General features: G+C 36.6%; 2 protein-coding genes and 2 long non-coding RNA genes across 4 annotated transcripts in view; 3 read left to right on the top strand and 1 right to left on the bottom strand.

Annotated features, from left to right (window-relative positions):
* LOC136240339 (nephrocystin-3-like) overlaps positions 1-7,672 on the top strand; it is a 34,299-nt gene extending 26,627 nt beyond the window's left edge. The window contains exons 19-33 of the mRNA XM_066031289.1: positions 2,861-2,983; positions 3,509-3,600; positions 4,054-4,139; positions 4,191-4,312; positions 4,384-4,462; positions 4,513-4,553; positions 4,630-4,708; positions 4,772-4,896; positions 4,949-5,068; positions 5,122-5,173; positions 5,231-5,299; positions 5,353-5,384; positions 5,656-5,749; positions 5,804-5,929; positions 7,454-7,672. Coding sequence (XP_065887361.1) covers positions 2,861-2,983; positions 3,509-3,600; positions 4,054-4,139; positions 4,191-4,312; positions 4,384-4,462; positions 4,513-4,553; positions 4,630-4,708; positions 4,772-4,896; positions 4,949-5,068; positions 5,122-5,173; positions 5,231-5,299; positions 5,353-5,384; positions 5,656-5,749; positions 5,804-5,929; positions 7,454-7,486 — 1,273 coding nt within the window. The 3' untranslated portion in view covers positions 7,487-7,672. The remainder of the gene's footprint in view (positions 1-2,860; positions 2,984-3,508; positions 3,601-4,053; positions 4,140-4,190; positions 4,313-4,383; positions 4,463-4,512; positions 4,554-4,629; positions 4,709-4,771; positions 4,897-4,948; positions 5,069-5,121; positions 5,174-5,230; positions 5,300-5,352; positions 5,385-5,655; positions 5,750-5,803; positions 5,930-7,453) is intronic.
* A 4,410-nt stretch (positions 7,673-12,082) lies between these two features.
* Positions 12,083-13,885, top strand: LOC136240343 (uncharacterized). Its single transcript, XR_010693773.1, has 3 exons — positions 12,083-12,244; positions 12,642-12,791; positions 13,363-13,885. It is a non-coding gene; the product is annotated as an uncharacterized lncRNA (long non-coding RNA).
* Positions 12,318-13,042, bottom strand: LOC136240341 (uncharacterized). Its single transcript, XR_010693771.1, has 3 exons — positions 12,664-13,042; positions 12,545-12,613; positions 12,318-12,486 (listed from the first exon to the last, which is right to left on the bottom strand). It is a non-coding gene; the product is annotated as an uncharacterized lncRNA (long non-coding RNA).
* Positions 13,886-18,724: 4,839 nt separating the features above from the next.
* Positions 18,725-20,068, top strand: LOC136241086 (uncharacterized). Its single transcript, XM_066032263.1, has 2 exons — positions 18,725-19,148; positions 19,355-20,068. Exons 1-2 carry the CDS (start codon positions 18,837-18,839, stop codon positions 19,961-19,963), a joined length of 921 nt encoding a protein of 306 aa, XP_065888335.1. The 5' UTR covers positions 18,725-18,836; the 3' UTR covers positions 19,964-20,068.
* The last annotated feature ends 5,342 nt before the right edge of the window (positions 20,069-25,410 follow it).

The following is a 25,410-nucleotide window of genomic DNA, read 5'->3' on the forward strand; positions in this document are numbered from 1 at the left end:
TATGACCTCTATTACACCACCCAGACAATTAAACACCACTAAAATATTTAATTAATGTTCCCCAGAATACCTGCATTTTGATTAGTTATCAAAATGGCTAGCTAGCTATACAGCAGATTGTTCATCTTGTGATGCAGTTCTTTATTTTTAGTGTAACAGCTATAATGTATTCAGAAGATCTGGGTAAGAATATTAACAGTGAAAACCATGCTTGCATGCATACTTATATGGTTTCTCATAGCTTAGTGCTACATAGGATTTCTATTTGTTTGTACACTAAGCAAGAATGCTTTTAAATTAATACTGTAGTGCAAATAATGGTATTTTTGCCATACAAACTATCGGTAGTAATATCGGTTCGTATAGCGTTTGTGCCGATTACCGATATGGTATAAATTTCCATATCGGCAACCGATCTAATCAGTGAGCCGATTACGGTGCATCTCTAGTGTAGTAAGAAGAACCTATACACCCAGAAACCAAAGCTGAACCTGACCCGACCCGACCCTATACAACCCAACCCAACCCTAACACTAACCTTAGGTTTGCCTATTAAGCATAAATGATGTCCCTCACTGTATGAAGGTGAGTTTGAAGTGAGCTAGGTTTGGCTCGCTCCAACCCTAGCTCGCCTTATACTCACCAAAAACTTACCTTCATACAACTATTGTGCTTGATACTTGAGTTATGATGGAGGAGTGTTGGATGAATAGCCTGATTAAGTCACTGTCTGGAATGTTCCAGACGGAATAGCCATAGAAGGGCTATTCCGCTTCGTTATCAGCTTTGTTCCACCACAGCGTTACATGGCATTACAACGAAGAAAAGTATGAGAGGCACCTCTGCAGTCAGTCTGGTCACTATGTACAATAAATTGCAACTAAATGCGTGCCCTAACTGTGATTTACTGGAAAGCAATGTGGTCATTCCGCTTCATTCTCAAGTAAGGTGTAAATGTGTCTTCAGAACGACCTTAAACAAGTTTTTATGAAATTTCTTATGTAACTGAATTTCTGCAAACTGATCTCCACAAGGGATAAGGCTACAGGGTCAATTTCTTCACTGTTCAACATCATTTCATCTGAGATGTGCCCTTTTGCCAACCACAGCATCTATATGATTGACTTACCTTTGTCCTCCCTTTTCTTTCTCCACTACCATGTACGTAGATGTTAATTCACAGTAACGCTAACAAGTGATGTGATGGCTTCAGTACAGCTGGCTATCACGAGAATCGTCCGTAATTTCCGTAGTGACAGGATTGATTGCAGAAGTGTTTCTTGTACTGTTGTTTGTATGTAATGCTGTAATGGAGTAGAACAAACCATTATTTCCACATAACAGTTGTGTTACATAGGTACTCTTATCCTGTACCATGAACACATTCAGGCATTGATGTATTGATCCTGTTGATCATCAGTAGTGCATCGCAGCTACAGGAAATATATTAGTATCCTGCAACAATTTCTTTTGTCGCTAGTTTCCCCATTTATCTGGAAGTCAGGCAGAAAAGTAAGTGGTACTTTCCAATAAGTATAAGGAAAAATTAAGAATTTCACATTTGATTAGGGGTCATAGAAAAAAAGTAGGGAATCAAGGGAGGTCGCCTACACCTGCAGATATACTAGAGAACTTTTAATCACTACTTCACTCCTTATACTTGTTTGTTTACTTTTTTTGTAACAGTGTTATGACTGGTGAATCCGCACATACCACATCAAAAGTTCTAAAGGATGGTGCCAGAGTTAATATTTTTGTCTGAATGTGTGCCCCAGTTATCAATTATTGACTCAAAAGTGAAGTGGCCATTATGCTTCACTTTCAGCTATGTTCAGCCCATTACACAGCGCTACAAACGAAGAGCAACAGGAGAAGCACCTCTGCAATCAGTCCACCCATCATGAAAAATACAGACCGATTCATGCCCCGACTATCAATTACTGACTCGAAAGTGAAGTGGCTTTTACACTTCGTTGTCATCTATTTTTAGTACGTTACACAGCATTACAAATGGAGACGCCTCTGCAGTCAATCCAGTTACCACAGAAAATACGGACAATTCCTGTTTACAAATGAGAAGCCATGCATCGTGCTACCACGGGAAGCCATGCATCGTGCTACCACAGGAAGCCATGCATTGACATCTTGGACTATCAGCAAAAAGAAATGGGACACAAAGGAGGATAAAGGTACGTGAGTCTATGATGTGTGCATTTTACGTACTGTGGTATGCACACCTATGGATGAAGTGATGTTGATCAGTGAAAAATTAAGCCCATAGTTTTAGCCGTTATCGAGCTACACTTGTCTGAAGGCATCAGGCAGGCAGGCAGTTACTCAGTCAGTAGAAAATTCCTTTGAATAATTTAAAAATAAATTATAGCTACCTATTGGAAGTGTTTAGAGTCATACTGAAGGCACTTTTGGGCTTGGTTGTACCTAACCAATACTGCCAAGGCACCAGGATGGTATTGTGAAGCTGGTTTTTGGGTGATATTTTTTGGCCAGAAAAAGTCAAACCTCATATACAGTACTACCGTACTGTATAATGTTGCTGATACACAATGATAAGGTAATTAGATGATTCTCACTCCTGAAAGAAGGCACTGAAATGTGTACACCTTAATAACCAGGACACTTGTCTAGCTATGATCCCACATGATTATTGTACTCACATTTCGTCCCTTAAAGTCAAGATACATCTTTAACACACTACACACTACACACACACTTATTACACACACACTTATTACACACACACTTATTGCACACACACTTATTACACACACACACTTATTGCACACATGCTCAACTTGTTTTGTGTGGATGTTGCAATTAATCAGTTTCTTATTGTATACAGTACAAATGTTCTAATAACAAGGAAGATGGAGGAAGTTCCTTGCCTTCTGAAGAGAGCTGAACGGATGGAAGATTTAAAGACTGTTTTACTTGATATTGATTTATTGATAGTGCTACACTATAGGTAATGTGCCGATTTATTGTACTTTAGTTAACCATTTTGTAGAGAATCTTTTAATGCACCACAAACGCATACCAGATGTTCTGTTTAGTGTAATATGCTCCATACAATTCGCTGTACTTAAGTGAGTAATTCTGTCTATGATTAATGCAAAGCTGCGCTGTGCTCTGCTGGAGCACCGGCATTCTAAAATTCCAGAAGTAAGTGTCATCAGTTGTTTTAGTTTTTGTGTTGGCCTTAATACACTAGAACACTGATGGTGTTTGATGTAATTACAGCAAATTGTGGCTTGACCTGAACCGCATACCTTGCATTTTAAGAGACATATTGATAGCCAGAACTAATGCTATGTTATTACCCATTGATCAGCCTCTCAGAACATAGTGTGTGTAAATGATGTACATATGCATGCCAAAAAATTTTTCCGATTACCTACAGTACCATGTTTTGTCTGTCATGTTGACAGCTCATGTTGGAGATGTAATAGTGACCACTACTGTACTATATGTGGTTTTTTCCATGTTGTAGTGGTAGAAGCAGTGAAGTGATGAGCTACTGGCAACAGCTAGACTCTGGCATAGTCAATGAGTACTACAAAATTTTGAGAAATATTGAAAATGGTACATACAGTTTTGTAGACAGTCATAAAAGTAGTCTCATCCCCAGCTTCCCACGTGCTTGATCATGCGAAGGTCATCTGGTGACAACCTCTTGGCCTAGGAAGTTTGTATTAATATAGTGTATACCTGAAAAAGTAGCTTAGTAGTTGTCTAAAGGTCTTCTTTGCCGCTGGAAAGTTTATTCATTTAGATGTAAGCATAAATGAGCACAAGAAACACATTTGTAGCAATTCCACTAAGGCCAAGGCCAAGAAAGTGGACCAAAGTCACCATACAACCTTCACTTGATCGAATACGTGGGAGGCCGGGGACAAGGTTATCATAAAAGACATTTTGTAATTTGTATTTATTGTGGATGGTGTTAATTAATTGTATATATTGTTGGATTGGTCTGAAAGCATTTTATGGATTAATGATCTGTTAGGCAGTAACCAACAATTCATTTTATACTAGAGGAATCACCACAAGAATTACTGGTTGTTGCTTCATTGTACACAAATTTGGGGATGATTCTCTCTAAAATGAACTTGCTAAGTGAAGTAAGTACGAGATATGTTGGTTGATCCAATGACCACTATCCATTATTACAGGCTATGGCCCCTCTACAGAGAGCTCTAGAGATATACGAGTCATTGCTGGATCCTGATTCACCCGAAGTTGGGACTGCAATGTACCAGTTAGCCATCTTGTACCAAAGTTGGGGAAAACACGTGTAAGCTAGCAATTGTAGCATTCCATAAATGCTTTCTTAGCAGCTGTTGTATTGACTGTGTTGCTTTTCAGCTCTGCTGAGTCCATGTTAAATCAAGCCCTTCTTGTGATGGAATCAACCTATGGAACAGAATCTGAAGAATGTTTGAAAGTAACTAGCTGTACTCTTATTTAACAAAGACATTACAAAAGTTATTTTAGGTGTTGGAGGCACTTATTACAACATACGAGAAGTTAGAAATGTAAGTGTATTTGTGTCCTTATATTAGTGTGCTTGCTCTTGTAAAGTATGTTGTAACTTGCAATTGTTATTTGCAGTCCTGAGTTTGCTGATTCACTCAGAACGCGGGTGCATAGTATTAGTCGTACATTGGAAAAGAATGCATCTAAACCCAAGGTAACTATGTCAGATAATATGCACTGAAGTTTCACTGCTACTATGCATACTTCCTCACTGTAGGTAGCTGATATGTTTTCTAGTAAGGTACAGGAGCTTGAAGAACTAGTGGAGCAATCAGAATCTGTTGCTGTTGCACAAGCAATGAATAAGCTTGCTGTAATTTATGCCATGTTAGGAGACATGGAGTAAGTCTCCACATCTTGATGTGTGCTTTGTAAAGATGCAATTGTGTTGCAGAAATTCTTTGTTATTATTTGGGAAATCTTATGATGTTCTACAGAGGTTGGTAGGAGAACGTAGCTACCAAGCCATGGTGGTGCTGAAAAACATGGCAACCTATTTTGACAATGTGAATGAGTGAGAAAACTACAAATAATTCATGTGCACGTTCTTATTTACTATAATTATAGTTTAGAAAAAGCTGCAGCTTTCAATCAAGAAGTTTATGAAGTATTAAAAGAGGTGAGACTTACTTAGAATTACGTTTCAATGCCATCCTACAATATTTGTTAACATCAGCTATATCCTAATGGTCATGATATACTGGCTAAGACTACCATATTACTAGCAAGATACTACACAGGGCAGGTAATATTTAACTACAGTGCTTCTGTCTTGTATTTATCATTTGTGCTACTCAGGATCAACTGGAAGAAGCTGCTGCTCTTCAAAGGTATTAAAAAACAACCTTATCAACTTTTCAGTAGCAATGTATATGTCAGTTCAGTGTAATGAAAATATAATTAAATAACCTAAATAGCTGCTAGAAAAATTAATGTTGTCACAATATTGACTGCATACAAGTATGTATGATACTTATGTAAAAGCATACACGTACATCGGTACATACATACATACACTGTATAATGAATATCTTTACTTAGCTGTGTGAGTAAAATATATTTAGATTCGAATGTAAATACTTTGTAATTCATTAATTGCAGAGAGGTGGTGGCTATCAAAGAGAAGGAGTATGGGGTAGACCACCCAAGTGTTGCTATGGAGTTAAACAATTTAGCAGTACTGTATTGCCACTTGGTAAGCATTTCAATAAATATCATACACCAGAATCTCTGTTGTTTTTGTCTACAGGTGGAATATTCTAAAGCTCTTCCATTGTATGAGAGAGCATTATCAATATACGAGGAATTCTACGGCCCAGACCATGAACTAGCCTTGGATACTATTGCCAATTTAGCTAAATTAAAACAAGAACTGGTAAGCATGTACTGTATGTAATTCTGCAAATGCATATATGTGACCGGATTTGTGAAAAGGGGTCTGCCACACACATCCAATTTACGAACTCTGACAATTCATAACTTGAAACTGGAAAAAGTTATTGACTTGAAATTTCTTCAGAAGTGAGCACCAACATAAGTTAATTGATGGTCAAATTATATATATCTCTTGAACACTTAAGTTATGGTCTTCCAAGGTCACAGAATTGGATGTGTGTGGAAGGCCCATTTTCACAAATCCAGTCACACATAATTGTACATGTATGTATATTTACATAATTATGTTTATGTATCTGTAAATCTATGCTTGTATGTATCCATGCTTGTCAGTGTATTATCATGTAAGAAATTTCTATTACATACAACAACTTGCTATAGTACATTGTTTACATCAGTGCATGCTACCAAATATCTGTTTCCTCCTGTATCATTATTGAGTTTGCTAATGCCGAAGCCATTATTGCAGACAATAATTTATATTAGGGAAATATATGCCATCACTTTACTGGTGAACCTGTCAATTGTATTCATTTGGCCCTCATAGAGGTATGTATGGCTTCTGGTTGTTGTCAGTTGTATTCCTTCCTGAATAGTGCTATTTGTGTTTATCACCCATGCGTATTTGTCAAGAGTGTATGCCTTAACATAATTTTAATACTCACATACTTACCTACTGTACTAGTGTAGCTTTTGTATTGCTGTGTAAATGGGACCACATACCTGACTGTATACACACTGCACTCACTGTACAGTAAAGTAATTTTCTTATGTGTACACATTTGTGACCGGATCTGCAAAAACCCGACACAATCATGCATTTTTCAAATTCCAATTTGTTAAATAGTTATAATCTACTTAGCCAAGTGTACCCTTTGGCAAGTTTCAGCCTCAAATTGCAATAACTTTTGGAGTTACAGCCCTATAAAGAAACAAAAACAGAAAAATCAATTTGTACAGCAAGTATAGGGAAAATAAAGTACAGGCACTTACTAAAACGATTGTAATTTACAAGCGGAATGGCATACAGAGTTAAAATTTGCACTATTGTGTTTGCCATCAATAGGGAAATCTATTACTGTGTAAGTTTGTCCTTTTGTAACTTTTCTTCACTGCATACAAAGGCAATAGCTGTGAAGAAAAATCGATCACGTACGTACGATCGCTTCAACATGATGTAAACAAATGCCCATAACTTACGTGTCCTTGGGTCTACTGCAATGAAACGATTTTCCAACTCCCCTTGAGTAGGTGAATAAGATGATATCCAGGTTTTTATTGTTTGTCCCTTCCTTTGCTAAGAAAAAAGCATTCAAAAAATATACGAATGTTTTTTTTTCAATGTTATGCAAATGTTTCTCCCATTGTGTTTGATGCTTTATACTGAGAATTTAAGCTTGCATGATTGTGTCGGGTTTTTGCAGATCTGGTCACATTTAATGTGTGTGCTTAAATTTTACTGTATACATTGACTTCAGCTACAACATGTTTTTTTCTATTGTAGGATGACAGTGATCATTTCATTAAGGAATTCTAAATTCAATTCTAATTATTAACTCTACCATTTACATGAAAATTAGTGAACAATCAACTCAAATATGTAACAGTGTAATCAATTTTTTGCAAAGTGGAAGAGAATTACATTTAATATTGTGTAATGTATATATTTTGACTTCATTTTATTATGTTTTCAGAATTTTAAGGATGAAATATATTAAGTATATCGGTACATTCAGGGAGTGGAGTAAGGTGTCTGTGTGGAAAAGGCTGACGGGATAAAAAAATCTCTAGAGTAGGAGTTCTGGGGGAGGGTATTACCCCTCAGAAGGCATATCCACGATGAATATCGCTTCGTTAAGCATAAATAAGAGCGGACTCAATCTCTTAAGTGTGGCTAAAGTTTAATTGTTACATCTTTCAACCAAAAGTATGTGTTAGCAAGTTTAAGTCTAACAACATAATGAAAGTATTTGCTGAGACTTTGGAGAAAGGCTTAGCACAGTACAGTGTACCTACAAGTGTTATATTGATAGGAACATGATATCCTTGAACAGATTTTTGTGACAACGTTGATGCACCATTTAGACTGTTCTATTAGAGTATTTAAATGTTTGTATCTTTATAATACTTTTCAGCTCTCCTTGTTTTTCAGCTAGCTGGGTGGACAGAGGGGTTTGGCTTTCTAGTCCTCTCTCCCCCACCTAATAGAAAGAGCACGATAAAGTAATGTTAAAATCCACCGAATTCAATAGAGGATCTTTTCTTGCTGAATATCAACAATGTTCTATCCATACAAAAGATGCAAAAAGCAAAACAAAAAAAAGGCTACAAGCCTATGTATAGTGACATCCTAATGTTCTAGTTCATCATTATAATCCTGTACAGCTAGGTCACATTTGTTGATGTCATAATCAATGCATGGTGAAGAGTTGAACACTTGTGGGTGTAGTCGATGATATGTAGCCATTCCTCCTTTGAAATAAAGTCTCCAGAACATTCTCAACTGTGTCTTCTTCCAGCATCTGAAGAATGGTCACCACTTGATCATTGTAATCTGGACAGTAATTGTGATGGTTGTCATACTGTGAATGTTAGTAGTAAAATAATGAAAAGTGTTGATATAGCAACTTACTTGAATGGTGGCTTGAAGCAACTCTCCTGCTTGCTGCAATAGATACATGACAGATATGATCGTAAGATTTGATACATTTCCAGTATCATTGGTTTCAATGATCTTATACAGCATATACTGGTATAGTTTAATTTCTACATATTTGTTACATGTTGTAACAGTATCAAAATATTGATCAAGTTTCCGTGAGAAATTAGAGAATGCAGTTCCTTCCTACAGTGTTTACAACACTAATTAATTGTTTACATATTATTATGTGCTAATATTTACCTCAATACTTTCTTCTTCTATAAGTAATTTTATCATATTGTTAGTACAATAGTACCTACATCTTTTGGTGTTAGCTACTGCATCTCAAAAATTAATATGGGGAAGCAGTAAATCCCGGAATACGGAATAAACAAAAAATTACATTCTTAACATTAATTTTTACTATATCCTCTACAGTCTTTATACAATACTCACTTCATAGTAGTTCTAGCGATTGTGTAGTAAAGTGTATCCCATCCAAAAACAGCTTATAGCTGTAAAAAAAGTGCGCGTCCAAGTAAAGCAGAGTTAACTGCGACAAAAAGTAATGATATCATAATGCGGCCATGTGCGAGGTGTGCAAGTTGTAAAATTAATGTTAGCTAATCAGATAATACAATGTTATTGTTAAAGTGTTAATGAGAACTATGTGATGCTGCTAGTTTTTAAGTGTGTGAGCATCTTCATAAATGCCACATAAATTTAATTCTCAATAAAGCAATGTGTATAGATTCTCTGATAGTAATAAATAGTTTGAGTTCGGCCGCCTTTCCTGTAACAAAGGAAAGGTGGCCAAACTCAAACTATTTATTACTATCAGAGAATCTATACACATTGCTTTATTGAGAATTAAATTTATGTGGCATTTATGAAGATGCTCACACACTTAAAAACTAGCCGCATCACATAGTTCTCATTAACACTTTAACAATAACATTGTATTATCTGATTAGCTAACATTGATTTTACAACTTGCACACCTCGCACATGGCTGCATTATGATATCATTACTTTTTGTCGCAGTTAACTCTGCTTTACTTGGACGCGCACTTTTTTTTACAGCTATAAGCTGTTTTTGGATGGGATTTCAATACTTTTTGTTAGAATAAGCAATGCACTGTTGATAACAGTAGGTGAGTTTCCATGGTTTTGACAGAAACCCCAGATTACAATGACAGAATATTAAAATATAACTGTAATTTTAGTGGCCAGGGCCGCCCACAATGGGGGTAACTGGGGAATTTTTCCCCCTACCACAGCCCGAAAGGGGCCACTTGAATACCTGTTTAAAGAAAGATCGATATACTCTAATAGAACAGTCAGGATCTAGACCCTTCCTTGCCCCTGGGCCCCTCTTTAACTCTTTTCCCTGGGCCCTCTAATTTCTCTGGACGGCCCTGTTAGTGGCATGCAACTGCAGTCAACTAACACCCATTTTAACTAGTAAACCCTTAACAACACTTTGCCTTTCATCTTGTACTGCATTGAAACGATCAAGATACTCTATTAGAGCAGTCACAAAACAGCTGTAACACAGCAATCAACATTTAACATAGTTACAACTTCTGCTTAGCATTGGATTGTATAGTTTAAATTACTAGCTACTTACACACTTTACAATATAAAAATGTGGCACTTGTAGAAATGTGACTGTTCTATTAGAGTATCTCGATCTACTTCAAGCATTGACTAATTCAAGTGAAGAAGCTACGCCCCTGCCAAGGGATTTAATGAGAATAGTAAAGAAAAGGCAAGTATGTACAGAGACAATAGAGGGGCGCGTAATTATGTCCTGTTGTAAATAAACGCCTTTAAAATTTATATTACTACTAAATAAACGCACCAGAATAGGCTTGTGTGGCTGTTCGATGAGTTGTCAAAGTTGATAAATTAGATGTGTGTGGAAGACCCCTTTTCGCAAATCCGGTCACAAATGCTGTACAGGGTATAAATAATAGTAAAATGTTAAGAATTTAATTTTGGCTTATTCCGCTGTTCTATTATTCCGTATTCCGGGTTTTACTGCTTTCCATTGCAAAATATTATTGAATGAGAATAGAATGGTACCTCTCTACTGGAAGCACTTTCACGTACCCAAGCACACTGAGTTAAACTTGAGTCATGTTTACTTGGATAAACCATTTGAAGTGATGAGTTAGAACAGGTAGCACTTCCAGTTAGGAAGATTTGTGCTGCGTTACACATCAACCTGAAGGTTGCAAGACTCATTTCGTGGTGCAGTGCTTTTTGAATTGCTGTAGTTTTCCAGCTGCTTATATACTTATGTACTTCGTGTGTTTGTTACAACATCATCCTCCTTTGTAGGATGCTTTTTATAGTTATGGTACAGTGAGTTTGTGAATCATGAAGTTGTAGGAAATAGTGCATTGCTCCAGGAAATTTCACAGAATTTTTGTCAACCTGTTTGTGTAGGGACACTGAGTGGTGTAGATTTATGGTTGATGATATTATGCAAAAAGCTTTCTATACATATTTTTACACAAGCTTTGGTACACTATTACCCCACTTATTTAACAGGTGCACATGTACTGTGCAACTGGACAACAGTAACCTCATATAAATGTACAATGTATTGAAGCTTGTGGTTACGTGCACTATTGTGCCACACGTACACTTGAGCTGTTATGTCTCATTGTTAGAATTTTAATGTGGTGCATATGTACACGCATTTCTGATAGAATTATGATGTCCATATAGAGAGCCTGAAGAGAGGTGTCATTTTAAGCAGGTAGCTGCTAAGGCTGGCTGTTGGTCCCACAGTGTGCATCTCCCTTGTGGTAATATACACTGTTGCAATGTAATATCAATACCACAATTCAATGCTTTTAGACTGCATGTTTATTTGTAATTCTGTATTATGGCTGTATCCAACTAAACACTAAGAACACACTCCAGTGATTCTATGAGGATACCATGCAGATTCTGAAGTAATTTATGCTCTGGTGAAGCATAATTATGTGGCTTCACATGTGGCTTCACATGTGGCTTCATTCTCATTAGCATATTATTTTTTTGTCCTGTATGATTTTTTGCATACATGGGATGTGTACGTATATGTATGTCAGTGTGTGTGTACATAATAAATATGTACCGGTAAATGTCAAGCATGTGTGCATATTATACTTCTGTAATAGCCACGTTCTGTTGTTGCATGTAAAGCGCTTAGAAAATTCCGACCAGAAATACAATGTCAAAGCAACACATTGTGTTAATTGTTATGTATTAGCAGTGCAGGAATTTTTTTGTGTCCTTTATTATAGACAACTGTATAAAGTCAGGTCACTGTTTTCCAATGGATTTCAGCCATAAAAACATTGAATAGAAGAGTTATGTGCTGTACTATAGCAATGCAATAAAAGCTTGAAATCTGCTTCAAAATCATTGTACACTTCATGACAGCTATAAGTTTCATGGTTGCAGTAAGTCCATACCACTACAAAAAAAGAATTGATTTCCTTACCTTTAAGAGACTGTGGAAAGGTATGGAAATGTCAGATTTCCACAATATTATCTTACCTTTCCTTTCATCAGGAATGATCACATTTCCGCAACTTTCCTGCAAAGACTCAGCCGTCTTTTTGATCTTTCCTTACCACTTAAAGGCTAGGAAAGGTAATTTTTCCAAACAGTAAATGTGAGGAAACGTCACATTTTTTTACCCTCATCCCACCCCTATAGTCTGTAGTAATTGGTTTAAATACTTCCAATTTTAAATCAACAAAAGGTCATCCATCCATACACAAAAATGCAACACAGTCAAAGTACAAAAAATGTCTGTCTTGGGTGTTCATCAATACATTCTTTATGATAAACTTTATCAATGGCAGACTCCTTGCCCGAACACTTTCTGTGTACTGTAAATGTAAAAAAAATAGATGTAATGCCGAAACATTGTACAGTACGATTAAATACCTGTTAGTATTGTATCTTTTTCCAAACAACGTTTCACCTCTTAAAGTCGTATCCTTCTACTAGTCATATCTAACAAAAATATATTACTCTATTATAGAATTATCATTCAAGAAACTCACCAGGAAATAATCGATCTAGATGCCATAACAGCTTGTCCTGGGCAGGGATCAATACCTAAATAATCATGCTGAATGATCTGATGCAGAGAATGCTATTGAAAAGAAGATACGCATGTGAACTACTGCTGGTAATACAAAAACACGTCACAATACCAGTACAAAATATTTTACAGCTGTACGAAGTGGTGAATTAGGAACTGCATACAGTTGTACTATACAAAAGCAGCCTAAATTACCTACCTCTTTAACACTGGACCACAGTAGTGCTACGTTTTTGTGTAGGCTAATGGCAACAAGGATACACTTATCTGATGTGTAGTAAACAATGATGTGCATGTAAAGGCTCAGATTTTGAAACCACCTTGCAAATGTTTTGTTGGATTATAGTACAGATAGCTGCTATTTTCATGTCATTGTACCCACAAGCAATCAAGCCGAATGTTACAGCACTATGCAAAACTATACATCAGCATCAGAAATGTCAAACAATTATGCTGTCCTAAACTTCTAATAATGCCAAGGTCAAGCAGAACAAATACACTATACTTCTATAAAAATACTCTGGTTTGTCGTAAGGACCTCATACAAGCTCTACCTTCTGTGTTCACCCTCCAGTGCCTAACCAGTAAAGTTGATAATAGACTTGAGCCATGGGTATGTGTCATACATGTATTATTACATTGGTATGTGTCATTACAGATTTTTGATCAAGAATTGGATTAGAGGATACAGATACACAAAGTACCATATTATTTACACTTAGAGGAGACACACATTCCACACTAACATCCAATACAGGTTTTTGGATCAAGAATTGGATTAGAGGATACAGATACACAAAGTTACACTTAGAGGAGACACACTTCTTTACATACAATCCACACTAACAACCAATAATTATGTTTACTGTGCAATGTAAATATATGGAAAGTTAGAGGGCTTTGAAAGATCATCTTTCCATGACTTTCCTGAAACAAGGAAATATACGTAAATCCGATCCGTTTTTGTAGTGTACCTTAGGATAGGGCTTACTTCTGATTACAGGCCAACATTCATTTGCCGTGTTCATTTGTGGCTTTTTCATAACCAAGGAAATGTGTTATGTCCATATGGCCTTCTGCTAAGTAGGTATATTTCTTCTGAAATTGTGTTTAATTGAGGACTGCCAGTAAGTTGTTAAACAAGGAAACAATGAATACATAATATCAATATGATAAGTCTTTAGCACCACAGTTAGTTTTGAATAGTGATTGTGACACTTGATGTCGAAGTGTTCTTGTGGGCATACAATAGCCACCCAAATGGTGTATATATGTATTCATTAGCTTTTGTTAATGTGATGTGTTGTGTTGTGTACAGCTGCAGTATGTGTAGGGAGAGGGTGTATTGTGCAGGAGAACTGTGCAACCTCTGAGACCCAGCAAACATTAATAATCAAGATTAGCTATTGTGCCAAAGAGATAGGCACTTACATGTAGAGCTCCCAGTGTAACTAAAGTGGGCTTCTTGTGTGAAGGTATAATATAGTGATGTTCTACTTGTTTATCAAGCGTACTTTTTCTTCACCTCACCCCAACAGTATTTTGTACATCAGCCTTGTTAGACCTCGCTTGGATTATGCATCTATAATCTGCTTATTGACAGACATTAGAGCATTAGAAGCAGTGCAAAGATGTGAGTAGGTTGACTTACGAGAAAAGATTACAAGTTTTAAACTTACCTTACCTTTACTACAGGTGAAAACGAATGGACATGATAACTAACTATAGAACTATCAGGGGCATATATATATAGTTGAGGTACCACATCAAGATCTTTTTACCTTAAGCTGTAGCACCACAAGATCTAATGGTTTGAAGTTAGATAAGAAAGGGCCAACACTAACAGTAGATTAATTTTTTTCACTAACAGAATAATCAATGACTGGAACACCCAACTTCCAGCTGATATAGTAAATGCTTTAGACACAACTTCTTTTATGATGTTACTAGACATTTTTATTGGAGAGACAGTAGATTTATATTTAATTTGTATGGTTATATAAGACTTTGGTCTTTTTCAGTACCATTAAAAAAATAAATAAAATAAAAAATATACTGTGCGACAACAGCTTACATGTTTCGGTACAATGTTGTAATCCACTTTTTATTGCTTGCTTCTGAACCATTTTTTGGTGTAGTAACCTTATTACATAGATGTATAAAATACATGTGTATTCCACATGCAGCTGTTGTCTATAAAGAGTGTATAGTTTGTATTATTCATTTGTATTTTGTTAATACTGTAGGCTAGGCCTGTAATAGTGCATTGCAACTACAGGAAACAAATTATGAATTCTATTACTGTAGATATCCTGCAACAATTTCCTTTGTCAGTCACCAGTTTCACGATTCCTCTGAGAATCAGGCAGAGAAGTGGATGGTGTTATGCCTCACTCAATTGTTGCTGATACACAATGACAAGATGGCATCAAAGCATGTATGTAGGCTACTGAATCTCTTTTCTCCTAATGTCTGGTATAGGGAAGCCTTTGCAACAGACAGTAATGGGTAATAGGGAAATACCCAATCAAGTATGTTTGTACTGTATATGTGTCTTTACCGATGACCACTTCAGTGCATATGGCTTCTATAAACATAGTTGTTGGTAGTTGTACCTTCATGAATGGTACTGTGCATATTCTGTTACCCATAGTTTTAATGGTAGTAAATTAGATGGCTTATGGAATCATTGGGATTATTACCTACTAGCTTTTACAAAGAAATATTCTTAGATGTGCTTGTATTTAAATGGTTACTGATTGTATAGTAAATTTTGTACATTTAATTAATGTATGTTTTCATTGTAGTTCACAAACAAAACTGCATAATTATGGACACACAGCTACAATAAGTGTTCTATATAGTAGGATGACAGTAATGATTTTAATTGAATTGTGATCTTAGACTATGTGTCATTTATACAAGCTAACAAATCCAAAATTCAGGTATGCAAATGCATATACCTGTAGTCAATTTACACAGTGAATGAGAATATGTACATTGAACAATTATGTATAATATGCATTGATTTATTCAGTGTTGTACAGAATCGTACAAGACAAAATATAAGTACGCTACCACATTTATAGGATGAAAGAAATTTACTTAATGGTGACCAGGAAGAGTACAGTACATACCCCTAAAGACAGTATACATAGATATTTTAGTTTTCATGATGTCTCAACTATCACTACTATTAACTTGTAGACATAAATAACAGTAATTTAACTTTAACAGTTAGTCAGTTTTGTGTTTTGACCATTTCAATCAAGGTTGACGCTGTTACTGTGTAGTTTGGTACTGCAGTAGAAGTGTATACTGAAATTTATAGTAGGCTTGCTGCAATACAAGTATCGTATTGAGAGATACTAGGTGGTTTAATCATGGCTAATAAAACATTTTCTATTTGAAACTGTATATACGTTTGTAGACACTATTAATGATACACTTAATTTGACTACTCTATTAGAGTATATTTGAATGTGTGTATGTATCTTGATCTTTGTAGAGAGTTTTAGCTGGGGAGATGGAGCTTCACAATCAGCTTCCTAATCCTCTCTCATACCTTCATTCTCTTTAATAAAGGAACACAATAAAGTGATGTTAGCCTGCACCCAATTCATATTATAATGTATATTGCTTTCTTTTACTAAAGGTGATATCAAAACATTCAAAAAAACAAAAATCCTACACTCCTAATAATCACATTGTAATATTCATATCTTCCTAGTTCATCACTAACATCCTATACAATGATGTGTACTGGTCACATTCATTTGTATAATGAATGCATTTTGAAGAGTTGAACACTTGTGGGTAGTTGATGGTACGTAGCCAATCCCTCCTTCGTAGTAATTTCTCCAGAACATCCTCAACTGTGATGTTTCTGTCTTCTTCCAGCATCTGAAGAATGGTCACTACTTGATCATAGTAATCTGGACAGTAATTGTGATGATTGTCATACTGTGAATGTTAGTAGTAAAATAATGAAAAGTGTTGATATAGAAACTTACTTGAATGGCTTGAAGCAACTCTCCTGCTTGCTGCAATAAATACATGTCAGATATGATCGTAAGATTTGATACATTTCCAGTATCATTGGTTTCAATGATCTTATACAGCATATACTGGTATAGTTTAATTTCAACATATTTGTTACATGTTGTAACAGTATCAAAATATTGATCAAGTTTCCGTGGAAATGCAGTGCCTTCCTCTACTGTGTACATCGCTAATTAGTTGTTCAAATAATAGTTTGTGCAAATATTTGTCTCGAAATTTTCATCTTTCATTAGTGAAGTTATCAAATTGTTAATACAATATAACTTGAAGGCTTGTACATCTTTTGGTGTTAGCTACTGCATCTCAAAAATTAATATGGGGAAGCAGTAAATCCCGGAATACGGAATAAACAAAAAATTACATTCTTAACATTAATTTTTACTATATCCTCTACAGTCTTTATACAATACTCACTTCATAGTAGTTCTAGCGATTGTGTAGTAAAGTGTATCCCATCCAAAAACAGCTTATAGCTGTAAAAAAAGTGCGCATCCAAGTAAAGCAGTGTTAACTGCGACAAAAAGTAATGATATCATAATGCGGCCATGTGCGAGGTGTGCAAGTTGTAAAATTAATGTTAGCTAATCGGATAATACAATGTTATTGTTAAAGTGTTAATGAGAACTATGTGATGCTGCTAGTTTTTAAGTGTGTGAGCATCTTCATAAATGCCACATAAATTTAATTCTCAATAAAGCAATGTGTATAGATTCTCTGATAGTAATAAATAGTTTGAGTTTGTCCACCTTTCCTTTGTTCGTAGACAGGAAAGGCGGCCAAACTCAAACTATTTATTACTATCAGAGAATCTATACACATTGCTTTATTGAGAATTAAATTTATGTGGCATTTATGAAGATGCTCACACACTTAAAAACTAGCAGCATCTCATAGTTCTCATTAACACTTTAACAATAACATTGTATTATCTGATTAGCTAATATTAATTTTACAACTTGCACACCTCGCACATGGCCGCATTATGATATCATTACTTTTTGTCGCAGTTAACTCTGCTTTACTTGGACGCGCACTTTTTTTTACAGCTATAAGCTGTTTTTGGATGGGATTTCAATACTTTTTGTTAGAATAAGCAATGCACTGTTGATAACAGTAGGTGAGTTTCCATGGTTTTGACAGAAACCCCAGATTACAGTGACAGAATATTAAAATATAACTGTAATTTTAGTGGCCAGGGCCGCCCACAATGGGGGTAACTGGGGTATTTTGCCCCCTACCACAGCCCGAAAGGGGCCACTTGAATACCTGTTTAAAGAAAGATCGATATACTCTATTATTATTATTATTATTATTAGCACTTTACAGTGACCAGCACTAATAGAGCAGTCAGGATCTAGACCCTTCCTTCCCCCTGGGCCCCTCTTTAACTCTTTTCCCTGGGCCCTCTAATTTCTCTGGACGGCCCTGTTAGTGGCATGCAACTGCAGTCAACTAACACCCATTTTAACTAGTAAACCCTTAACAACACTTTTCCTTTCATCTTGTACTGCATTGAAACGATCAAGATACTCTATTAGAGCAGTCACAAAACAGCTGTAACACAGCAATCAACATTTAACATAGTTACAACTTCTGCTTAGCATTGGATTGTATAGTTTAAATTACTAGCTCCTTACACACTTTACAGTATAAAAATGTGGCACTTGTAGAAATGTGACTGTTCTATTAGAGTATCTCGATCTACTTCAAGCATTGACTAATTCAAGTGAAGAAGCTACGCCCCTGCCAAGAGATCTTGTGAAATGAAATGAGAATAGTAATGAAAAGGCAATTAAGTATGTACAGAGACAATAGAGGGGCGCGTAATTATGTCCTGTTGTAAATAAACGCCTTTAAAATTTATATTACTACTAAATAAACGCACCAGAATAGGCTTGTGTGGCTGCATAGATAATAGACACCCCACCCTGGATTGGAAACTCTTAAGCGCCCCCTGACCAAACCGCGTTTCGCGCCCCTTTACATCATGGACCAAGTGGTTTCATAGCTAACTGCGACTGGTATATAAAGCAGCGATATAATGTATTATACAGTTAAATCGTTATCTACATGACAATGGCCGTTTCATCTGAGTATGACGATTGCAAGACCGTTTTGCGTGATGTTTTCGAGTCAGAGGAGCTGAAAATCCAATCAGACTACAGTGCCAGAATTAAGCAAACGGTAGAAGAGATCTGCGCTGGAACCAGTAACGAATTTGAAGAGTGCTTTCTTCGTGTTAAAGAGGGTGTATGCGCTATCAAAAGTGAATCTAACGCGAAGGAGCCATGTTTCAGAAAGATGTACTTGTTTTTGGCCGAGAAGCTACCAGAACTCATCAAGATGTTACCTGAAAGGCTTAATGATCCAATACTATGGCAGGTATAGTTGATTTTATAGCGTACAATAATTTGATTGGTATACTACCACCCCTATGTATTATCTATGAGATTTTCATGTAGCTATATATTACTATATAGCTAGCTAGTTAATCCATACATCCGATATTAACTGCATGGTGTGACTATATAGTTATATTATATGATTGTGATGTGATTATGATGTGACTGTGATTATATATTACATAGATGATAGTAGAAAGACTGTATACAATGACACCTGATACTCAAGTACCAATGTTTAATGTGGATGATGATGATGAAAGGATTCTTAGTGATGTAGAAGAGAATGCTATCTTCTATGTAGCTGGATATGTCATCAGGAAGCTGATTTATAAACATCAAAGAAATAGCAGTGAAAACTCTAAAGTGTTTGTTTCAGCCCTATGGGACATGCTAGGTGAAGACTGCAACAGTATAACTGCCATAGCATCATATTGCGAGTATGTGAAGATATGGTTAAAGAACAATGATCGTGGAGGACTGAAGCATGTGTCTATTGACACATATAATTGCTTCAAAGCCATTGAACTGGTATCTTATAAACTACTCATTAAGGGCCACACAAAGAATGAAACAACACTACAAACATTGAATGACCCAAATGTAATATTCCATTGGGAATTTATCTCAGATATTGCTGATGAAGTAACATCATTAGCATTGTTGAAGGAGGTCATAGATTTGTGGTTCACTATCAGAGGATTTTCTGTTGCTAACAGATTATTTGAAGATTATAAAATAGCATCCAAAGTGAACATTAAAGGCAAAAAAGGTATACGGAAAACACTACAGTGACTAACATTGCATTGACTATTATGTGCGTATGAACAATTTTGTATATGTATAATTATCATGTAATAAAGTCAGCTAAATTTTATTCTCCTGCTACATGGACGTTTGGGCAGTAGTCTTGAGAGAGGTGATAAGTCCAGCGTTTGTCTTTTACGAGTAATGCTTTTACTGCCTCCCAATGCAAGAGATTTCTGAACAATCAATGCCTGAGTATTATCCATAAACTGTGATACTGATGGATTATCATTACGATGACCCCTAGCTCGCTGCTGAGCAAAGAAAACTTCTACTGTGTCCTGGTTAAATCTCTCAGTCAATAAGTATTCTGCTCCTTTATGTGAGAGTAAGAAGTTGGCTAGTTCAGGCAGTGTATGTGCTGTAAAAAAAATACATTATACGTATATAACATAGTACATGTCTTATAATGATAATAATGCTTACCACAAATCCTTATACCATCCAATGTCTGCTGTGGCAAAGTGCAATACTGTTTCGCTTCTTTGGGAATGGATTGATTTTCTGCAACCCATGACTCCCAATCCCTCAGGTATGGCAGGAGAGTATCTTCAGTCCACTAGAATAGTGCATGCAGTAGCTTTTATGTAAACTTTTCTATGGTTTACCTTAAATCGAATATCGTTTAGTTCTATTGGCTTTAGGTTTGGTTTCAATTTTTTATCTGCCTCCTTCAGACTCCGGGTATTAAAAATGTCAAAAAAACTGGTCAAACACTCGGCAAAATTTTTCTGTTTCTTGTGTATCGCTGGCTATGGATGTCTTACTAAGATTGTTCCTTAAGATTGTTCCTTAGTCATTATCCATAGGATATATTTTTCAGAGTATCCATTTCAGTTCTACAATATAGTAGCCAAGCATAAGATGAACATAACACAGCATTCCAGTAGTTTAGTGGTGACCACAACACTGCCTGAGTTAAACTGTGGTGAGATTTGAGACTACCAGAAGCCCTGGAATGTCTTCAACACATGAAATACCAAATATCTAATGCCTGGCTTTCATCCACAGTGGACCTGTCTTGGTGGCCACTTGTACAGATGAGGGGAAACAGCTGCCACACAGTCTTGCGAGCAAAACAGCTAGTTGCCACACCTCTTAATTATCAATTTGTAAAATCTTTAGCAAAATTGTGTGTGCGAGCAAGTGCGATGTGGCAGTGCCGTGTATATGGTTGCTGCCTAGCAGTGACACATCACGAGTATTGAAGTCACAATGCGTTACTGTATCATCCATCTAAATACAATCTCTGAATGTAACACTTTGACAACTCAGATCAAAGGAATTCTTTATGCTACAAATGTGATGTGGCACACTTAGCAGTGCAACATCTAGATGTCGCACTGCAAAGTGTGCTGACAACTCATTACTGCATTCCACAAACTGTACAGCTTTAATGCTTCTTACTATTGAATACTGTAGTAAAATGTATATGAAACCTATATGATCAACATCCACTTTACATTGTGGGCTTCAGTGATCTCCTGTGGCCTACAATTGAGCCTCCTATGGCTCTCAATTGAGACCAACCATCAAAACTGTCTCGTGGTGATAAGGTTTCTTATACATTTTGAAAACCTTACATAGTAAGTACTAGTGTTATAGTAAGAGCTAATATGAAGCTTTGATATAGTAACAATAATGATATATTCAACCACCACAGAGGATCCTGGACAAATGCCAGTCCACATTAAAGGCACCCTCAACCACATCAAAGGCATTTAACTTAAAAGTGAATTTAGCAGCTTAAAACTACTGTAAAAGTAACTTGAAAGGGTTACAACTACTTTAAAAGCTACTTTGAAGTGTAACATATTAGTTGCAACACTGTAAGTCGTGCATTACCTGATATGTATGCACTCGCCCTCGGGCGCTGTGCGCCTGAGGGCGAGTGCGTACATATCAGGAAATGCACTCCTTACAGTGTTACAACCATTACATAATATTGTTCACAATATTGTGAACTATATGTACAGTTAAACCTCACTTAGTGGCGACCTCTTTAATAAGACCACCTCATTATATTGGCCACCTCTAGTAGGTCCCAAATATAGCTAAGCATTACTTATGACCTCATTAATAAGGCCACCTTGTTATTCAGGCCAAATTTTTTGGTCCCACAGCCTGCCATATTAATGAGGTTTCATTGTACTTATGTGAATTTTTATTTTTCGTAACTTTTCTTCAGGTTTACTGATGGGCACTATGAAGCATTGTTGACTGGTACGTGTATAATGTGGTGACTTGAAAATGCTAAAACAGTACGTAGCATGTCTTGTGTGTACATGTAATGTGTTGTAATGTGTCCACACATCCACACATCTTAGAAATAAATATAATTGTATTCTCTATAAATAGTCAGTTCCATTGTGCCACTGGGTCATAAGTTGGTTGAGTATGGATCATCCAGGGCACTTGAGTCACATTTTGTCCTGGCCAAGTGGATCTCATCCACTGACAGAATATACAGGATCAGATCATGTGTATAAATTACGGTGGAACTTGTTTATTGCCACCTTCACTCATTCAGCAGGTAACAGTGTATAAATTCTCAATTGGAATTGGCTTTTCAAGAGTGGTTGTCTTTCTATACTAGTGGCCATTAAGATAGGTTGTACTGATAGAGTGTACATACTAGAGATGCAACAATATCCTCCACTTAGTGTCGTTTGATAGTGATGCAATGGAGACTATGTATTATTGCATTTAAATACTATACTATTATATTGCAACTCTAGCACGTATTTATAACAGGAATGTTTGTTAACTGTTTAGACATATACTGGAGCCACACCCACTCATCTGGATTCTACAAATGGAGTCATACCAACTTGTTGTCATCATACTTACTCGTTACTCCCATTGTGTTTGGATGAATATACTGAGACTTGCTACCATGGCGGGCCACTGGAAAACATTTGCATAGCAGTTATATTACAGTCATTATTGTACAATTCTTACATTATTGTTGTGAAAAGTGTTTGGTATTCATGTGTCCTCTGTATGTTGTAATTACATGTGTAATTTTGTGTGGGGGTGCTATAAATGCAATAATTCATGGTGACAATTGTATTAGGCGATTTTGCACACTTCCTTTTAAGCTAGCTACATGTGCTAATTACTCACAACTTGTGTCAACAACTGGTAACCGCAGTTGTACTCTTGTGTCATTCTTTAAGCCGCGCCCTTAGAGGACAAATCATGTGGGGGCGACTAATTTCAAAACGAAGGATGGTATGCAGCACCATAGATTATATCTATGGCAGCACACTTCTTCGTGGCTATATGTACTACTGATTAACTACATAGAGCGCTAGTTCATCAATACCCAGTGACCGCAGTTGTGCTCTGCGTCATTCTTTAAATTCCGAGTAAAATTCTTAGAGAGCAAATGACGTGGGGGCGACTAAATTCAAATTTCAAACAGTAGCCATTCTCGAAAACAAATGTTTCAATCTGAACGAAACTTTCAGAACAGTTTAGACACATTGCCCTACATGCCAAGCGAGTATTGCGGAAAACAACAATCTGGGATTTGTATTTGGCCTCTAGGTCGACTGAGGACGACTGAAACTTCGTTTGGTGCTGAAATCACGACTGTAGGGTAATCATGTATGGTGAAATCGATGATGTGAATCTTGAGGTGATTGAGTGAATACTGAAGCGATAACAGGGCGATCAATGTTCGGAATGCACAAAGGAACGCAAGGCATAGCTACACCTGCGGTTGCGTCTAACCACATGCGATTAAAAAAAAAAAATTTTTTTTTAAATGAAACTTCCGCTTCGATGTCGGCAACCTCGATCACGAAACAATCGGCATGGATTTGCTTCACTGCTTGTGTGGTAGTTACTACTGACACGATGAGTTCAACTCCAGAGTTTCAGAGGGATAGCGTAAGTGACGGGTGGATTACAGGAAGGCCGAATTTGACAACGTTCGTTCTTGTAAAATCCTCACGTAGTGGTCGCGTCATTTATTGTCTGCGGCGCGCGTTTCTGCTTTACTGGCCGCGCGACTCACTACCGTGAGTCTTGATTAGAAAGTAGTTTAGCTTAGTTGGGTTATTCTAGAGTGGTTAGTTTTGTGCTCGTTCTATTTTAATATTTCCCTGAGGATTGCCTCAGTGTTGTCTACCGTCGCGATTGCATTCCCGGCGGTGAAATTGCCATGAGGTGAGTATTGTATAAATGTGACTGAATTTGCGAAAAGGAGTCTTCCAATTCTATGAACTCAGAAGTCCATAACTCAGTGCTCAAAAACCACATTAACCTGAAACTTTTCCCTTCCATTAAGCCAATCAGACGTTATGAGTTGTCAAAGTTGATAAATTGGATGTGTGTGGAAGACCCCTTTTCGCAAATCCGGTCACAAATGCTGTACAGGGTATAAATAATAGTAAAATGTTAAGAATTTAATTTTTGCTTGTTCTGCTGTTCTATTATCCTGTATTCCTGGTTTTACTGCTTCCCAAAATATTATTGAATGAGAATAGAATGGTATACCTCTCTACACTGTTAAAAATAGGGTGTAATCCAATCACCTTTGGGGAGTTCTAACTGCTGTGTAAATTAAACTCCTTTGAAGGGAGTTGTAGTACTCCCCAGGGGTGCTCTAGGAGCAACTAAAAGGTGTTACAAGGGCATTGCAACACTCCCTAAGGGTGTTCTAGGAATAGCTATAAAGGTGTCACAGTACACTTTAAAGATGTTCTAGTGCTCTCCATGGTGGCATTTTGTTGAAAAGAAATGTAGGCTTGCTATAGCATTCCAGTAACCTTCATGTTGATTTCAATTTATACTCAATGACTACCAACAACAAAGCACATTAGCAGTACGCAATAATATATTTGCAACACCTTATACTTACTACATAGTTGTTTCCAAGTCACTCTTATAGAAGTTAGTAAACTGTACTTATAACGTAATTTTCAATAGAAGCATCCAATTGTGGGTTTCAATATACCTAGGTGTAGGCAAACACCCTTACAGTGGCTTAGCTATTATTGGGGAGTAAAATGACATTTGTGGTGTTCAACAACACCCCAAGTGCTACAATACTCCCCTAGGGTGTTGTAAATACCATGGGTGTACATGAACACCTTTACGATGGGTGTACCTGTAACACCTCGTTTTAACAGTGTACTGGAAGCACTTTCACGTACCCAAGCACACTGAGTTAAACTTGAGTCATGTTGACTTGGATAAACCATTTGAAGTGATGAGTTAGGAACAGGTAGCACTTCCAGTTAGGAAGATTTGTGGTGCATTACACATCAACCAGAAGGTTGCAAGACTCATTTCGTGGTGCAGTGCTTTTTGAATTGCTGTAGTTTTCTAGCTGCTTATATACTTATGTACTTCGTGTGTTTGTTACAACATCATCCTCCTTTGTAGGATGCTTTTCATAGTTATGGTGCAGTGAGTTTGTGAAT

The sequence above is a fragment of the Dysidea avara genome, chromosome 12 (genome assembly GCF_963678975.1).
Source record: "Dysidea avara chromosome 12, odDysAvar1.4, whole genome shotgun sequence".
Taxonomy (NCBI): Eukaryota; Metazoa; Porifera; class Demospongiae; order Dictyoceratida; family Dysideidae; genus Dysidea; species Dysidea avara.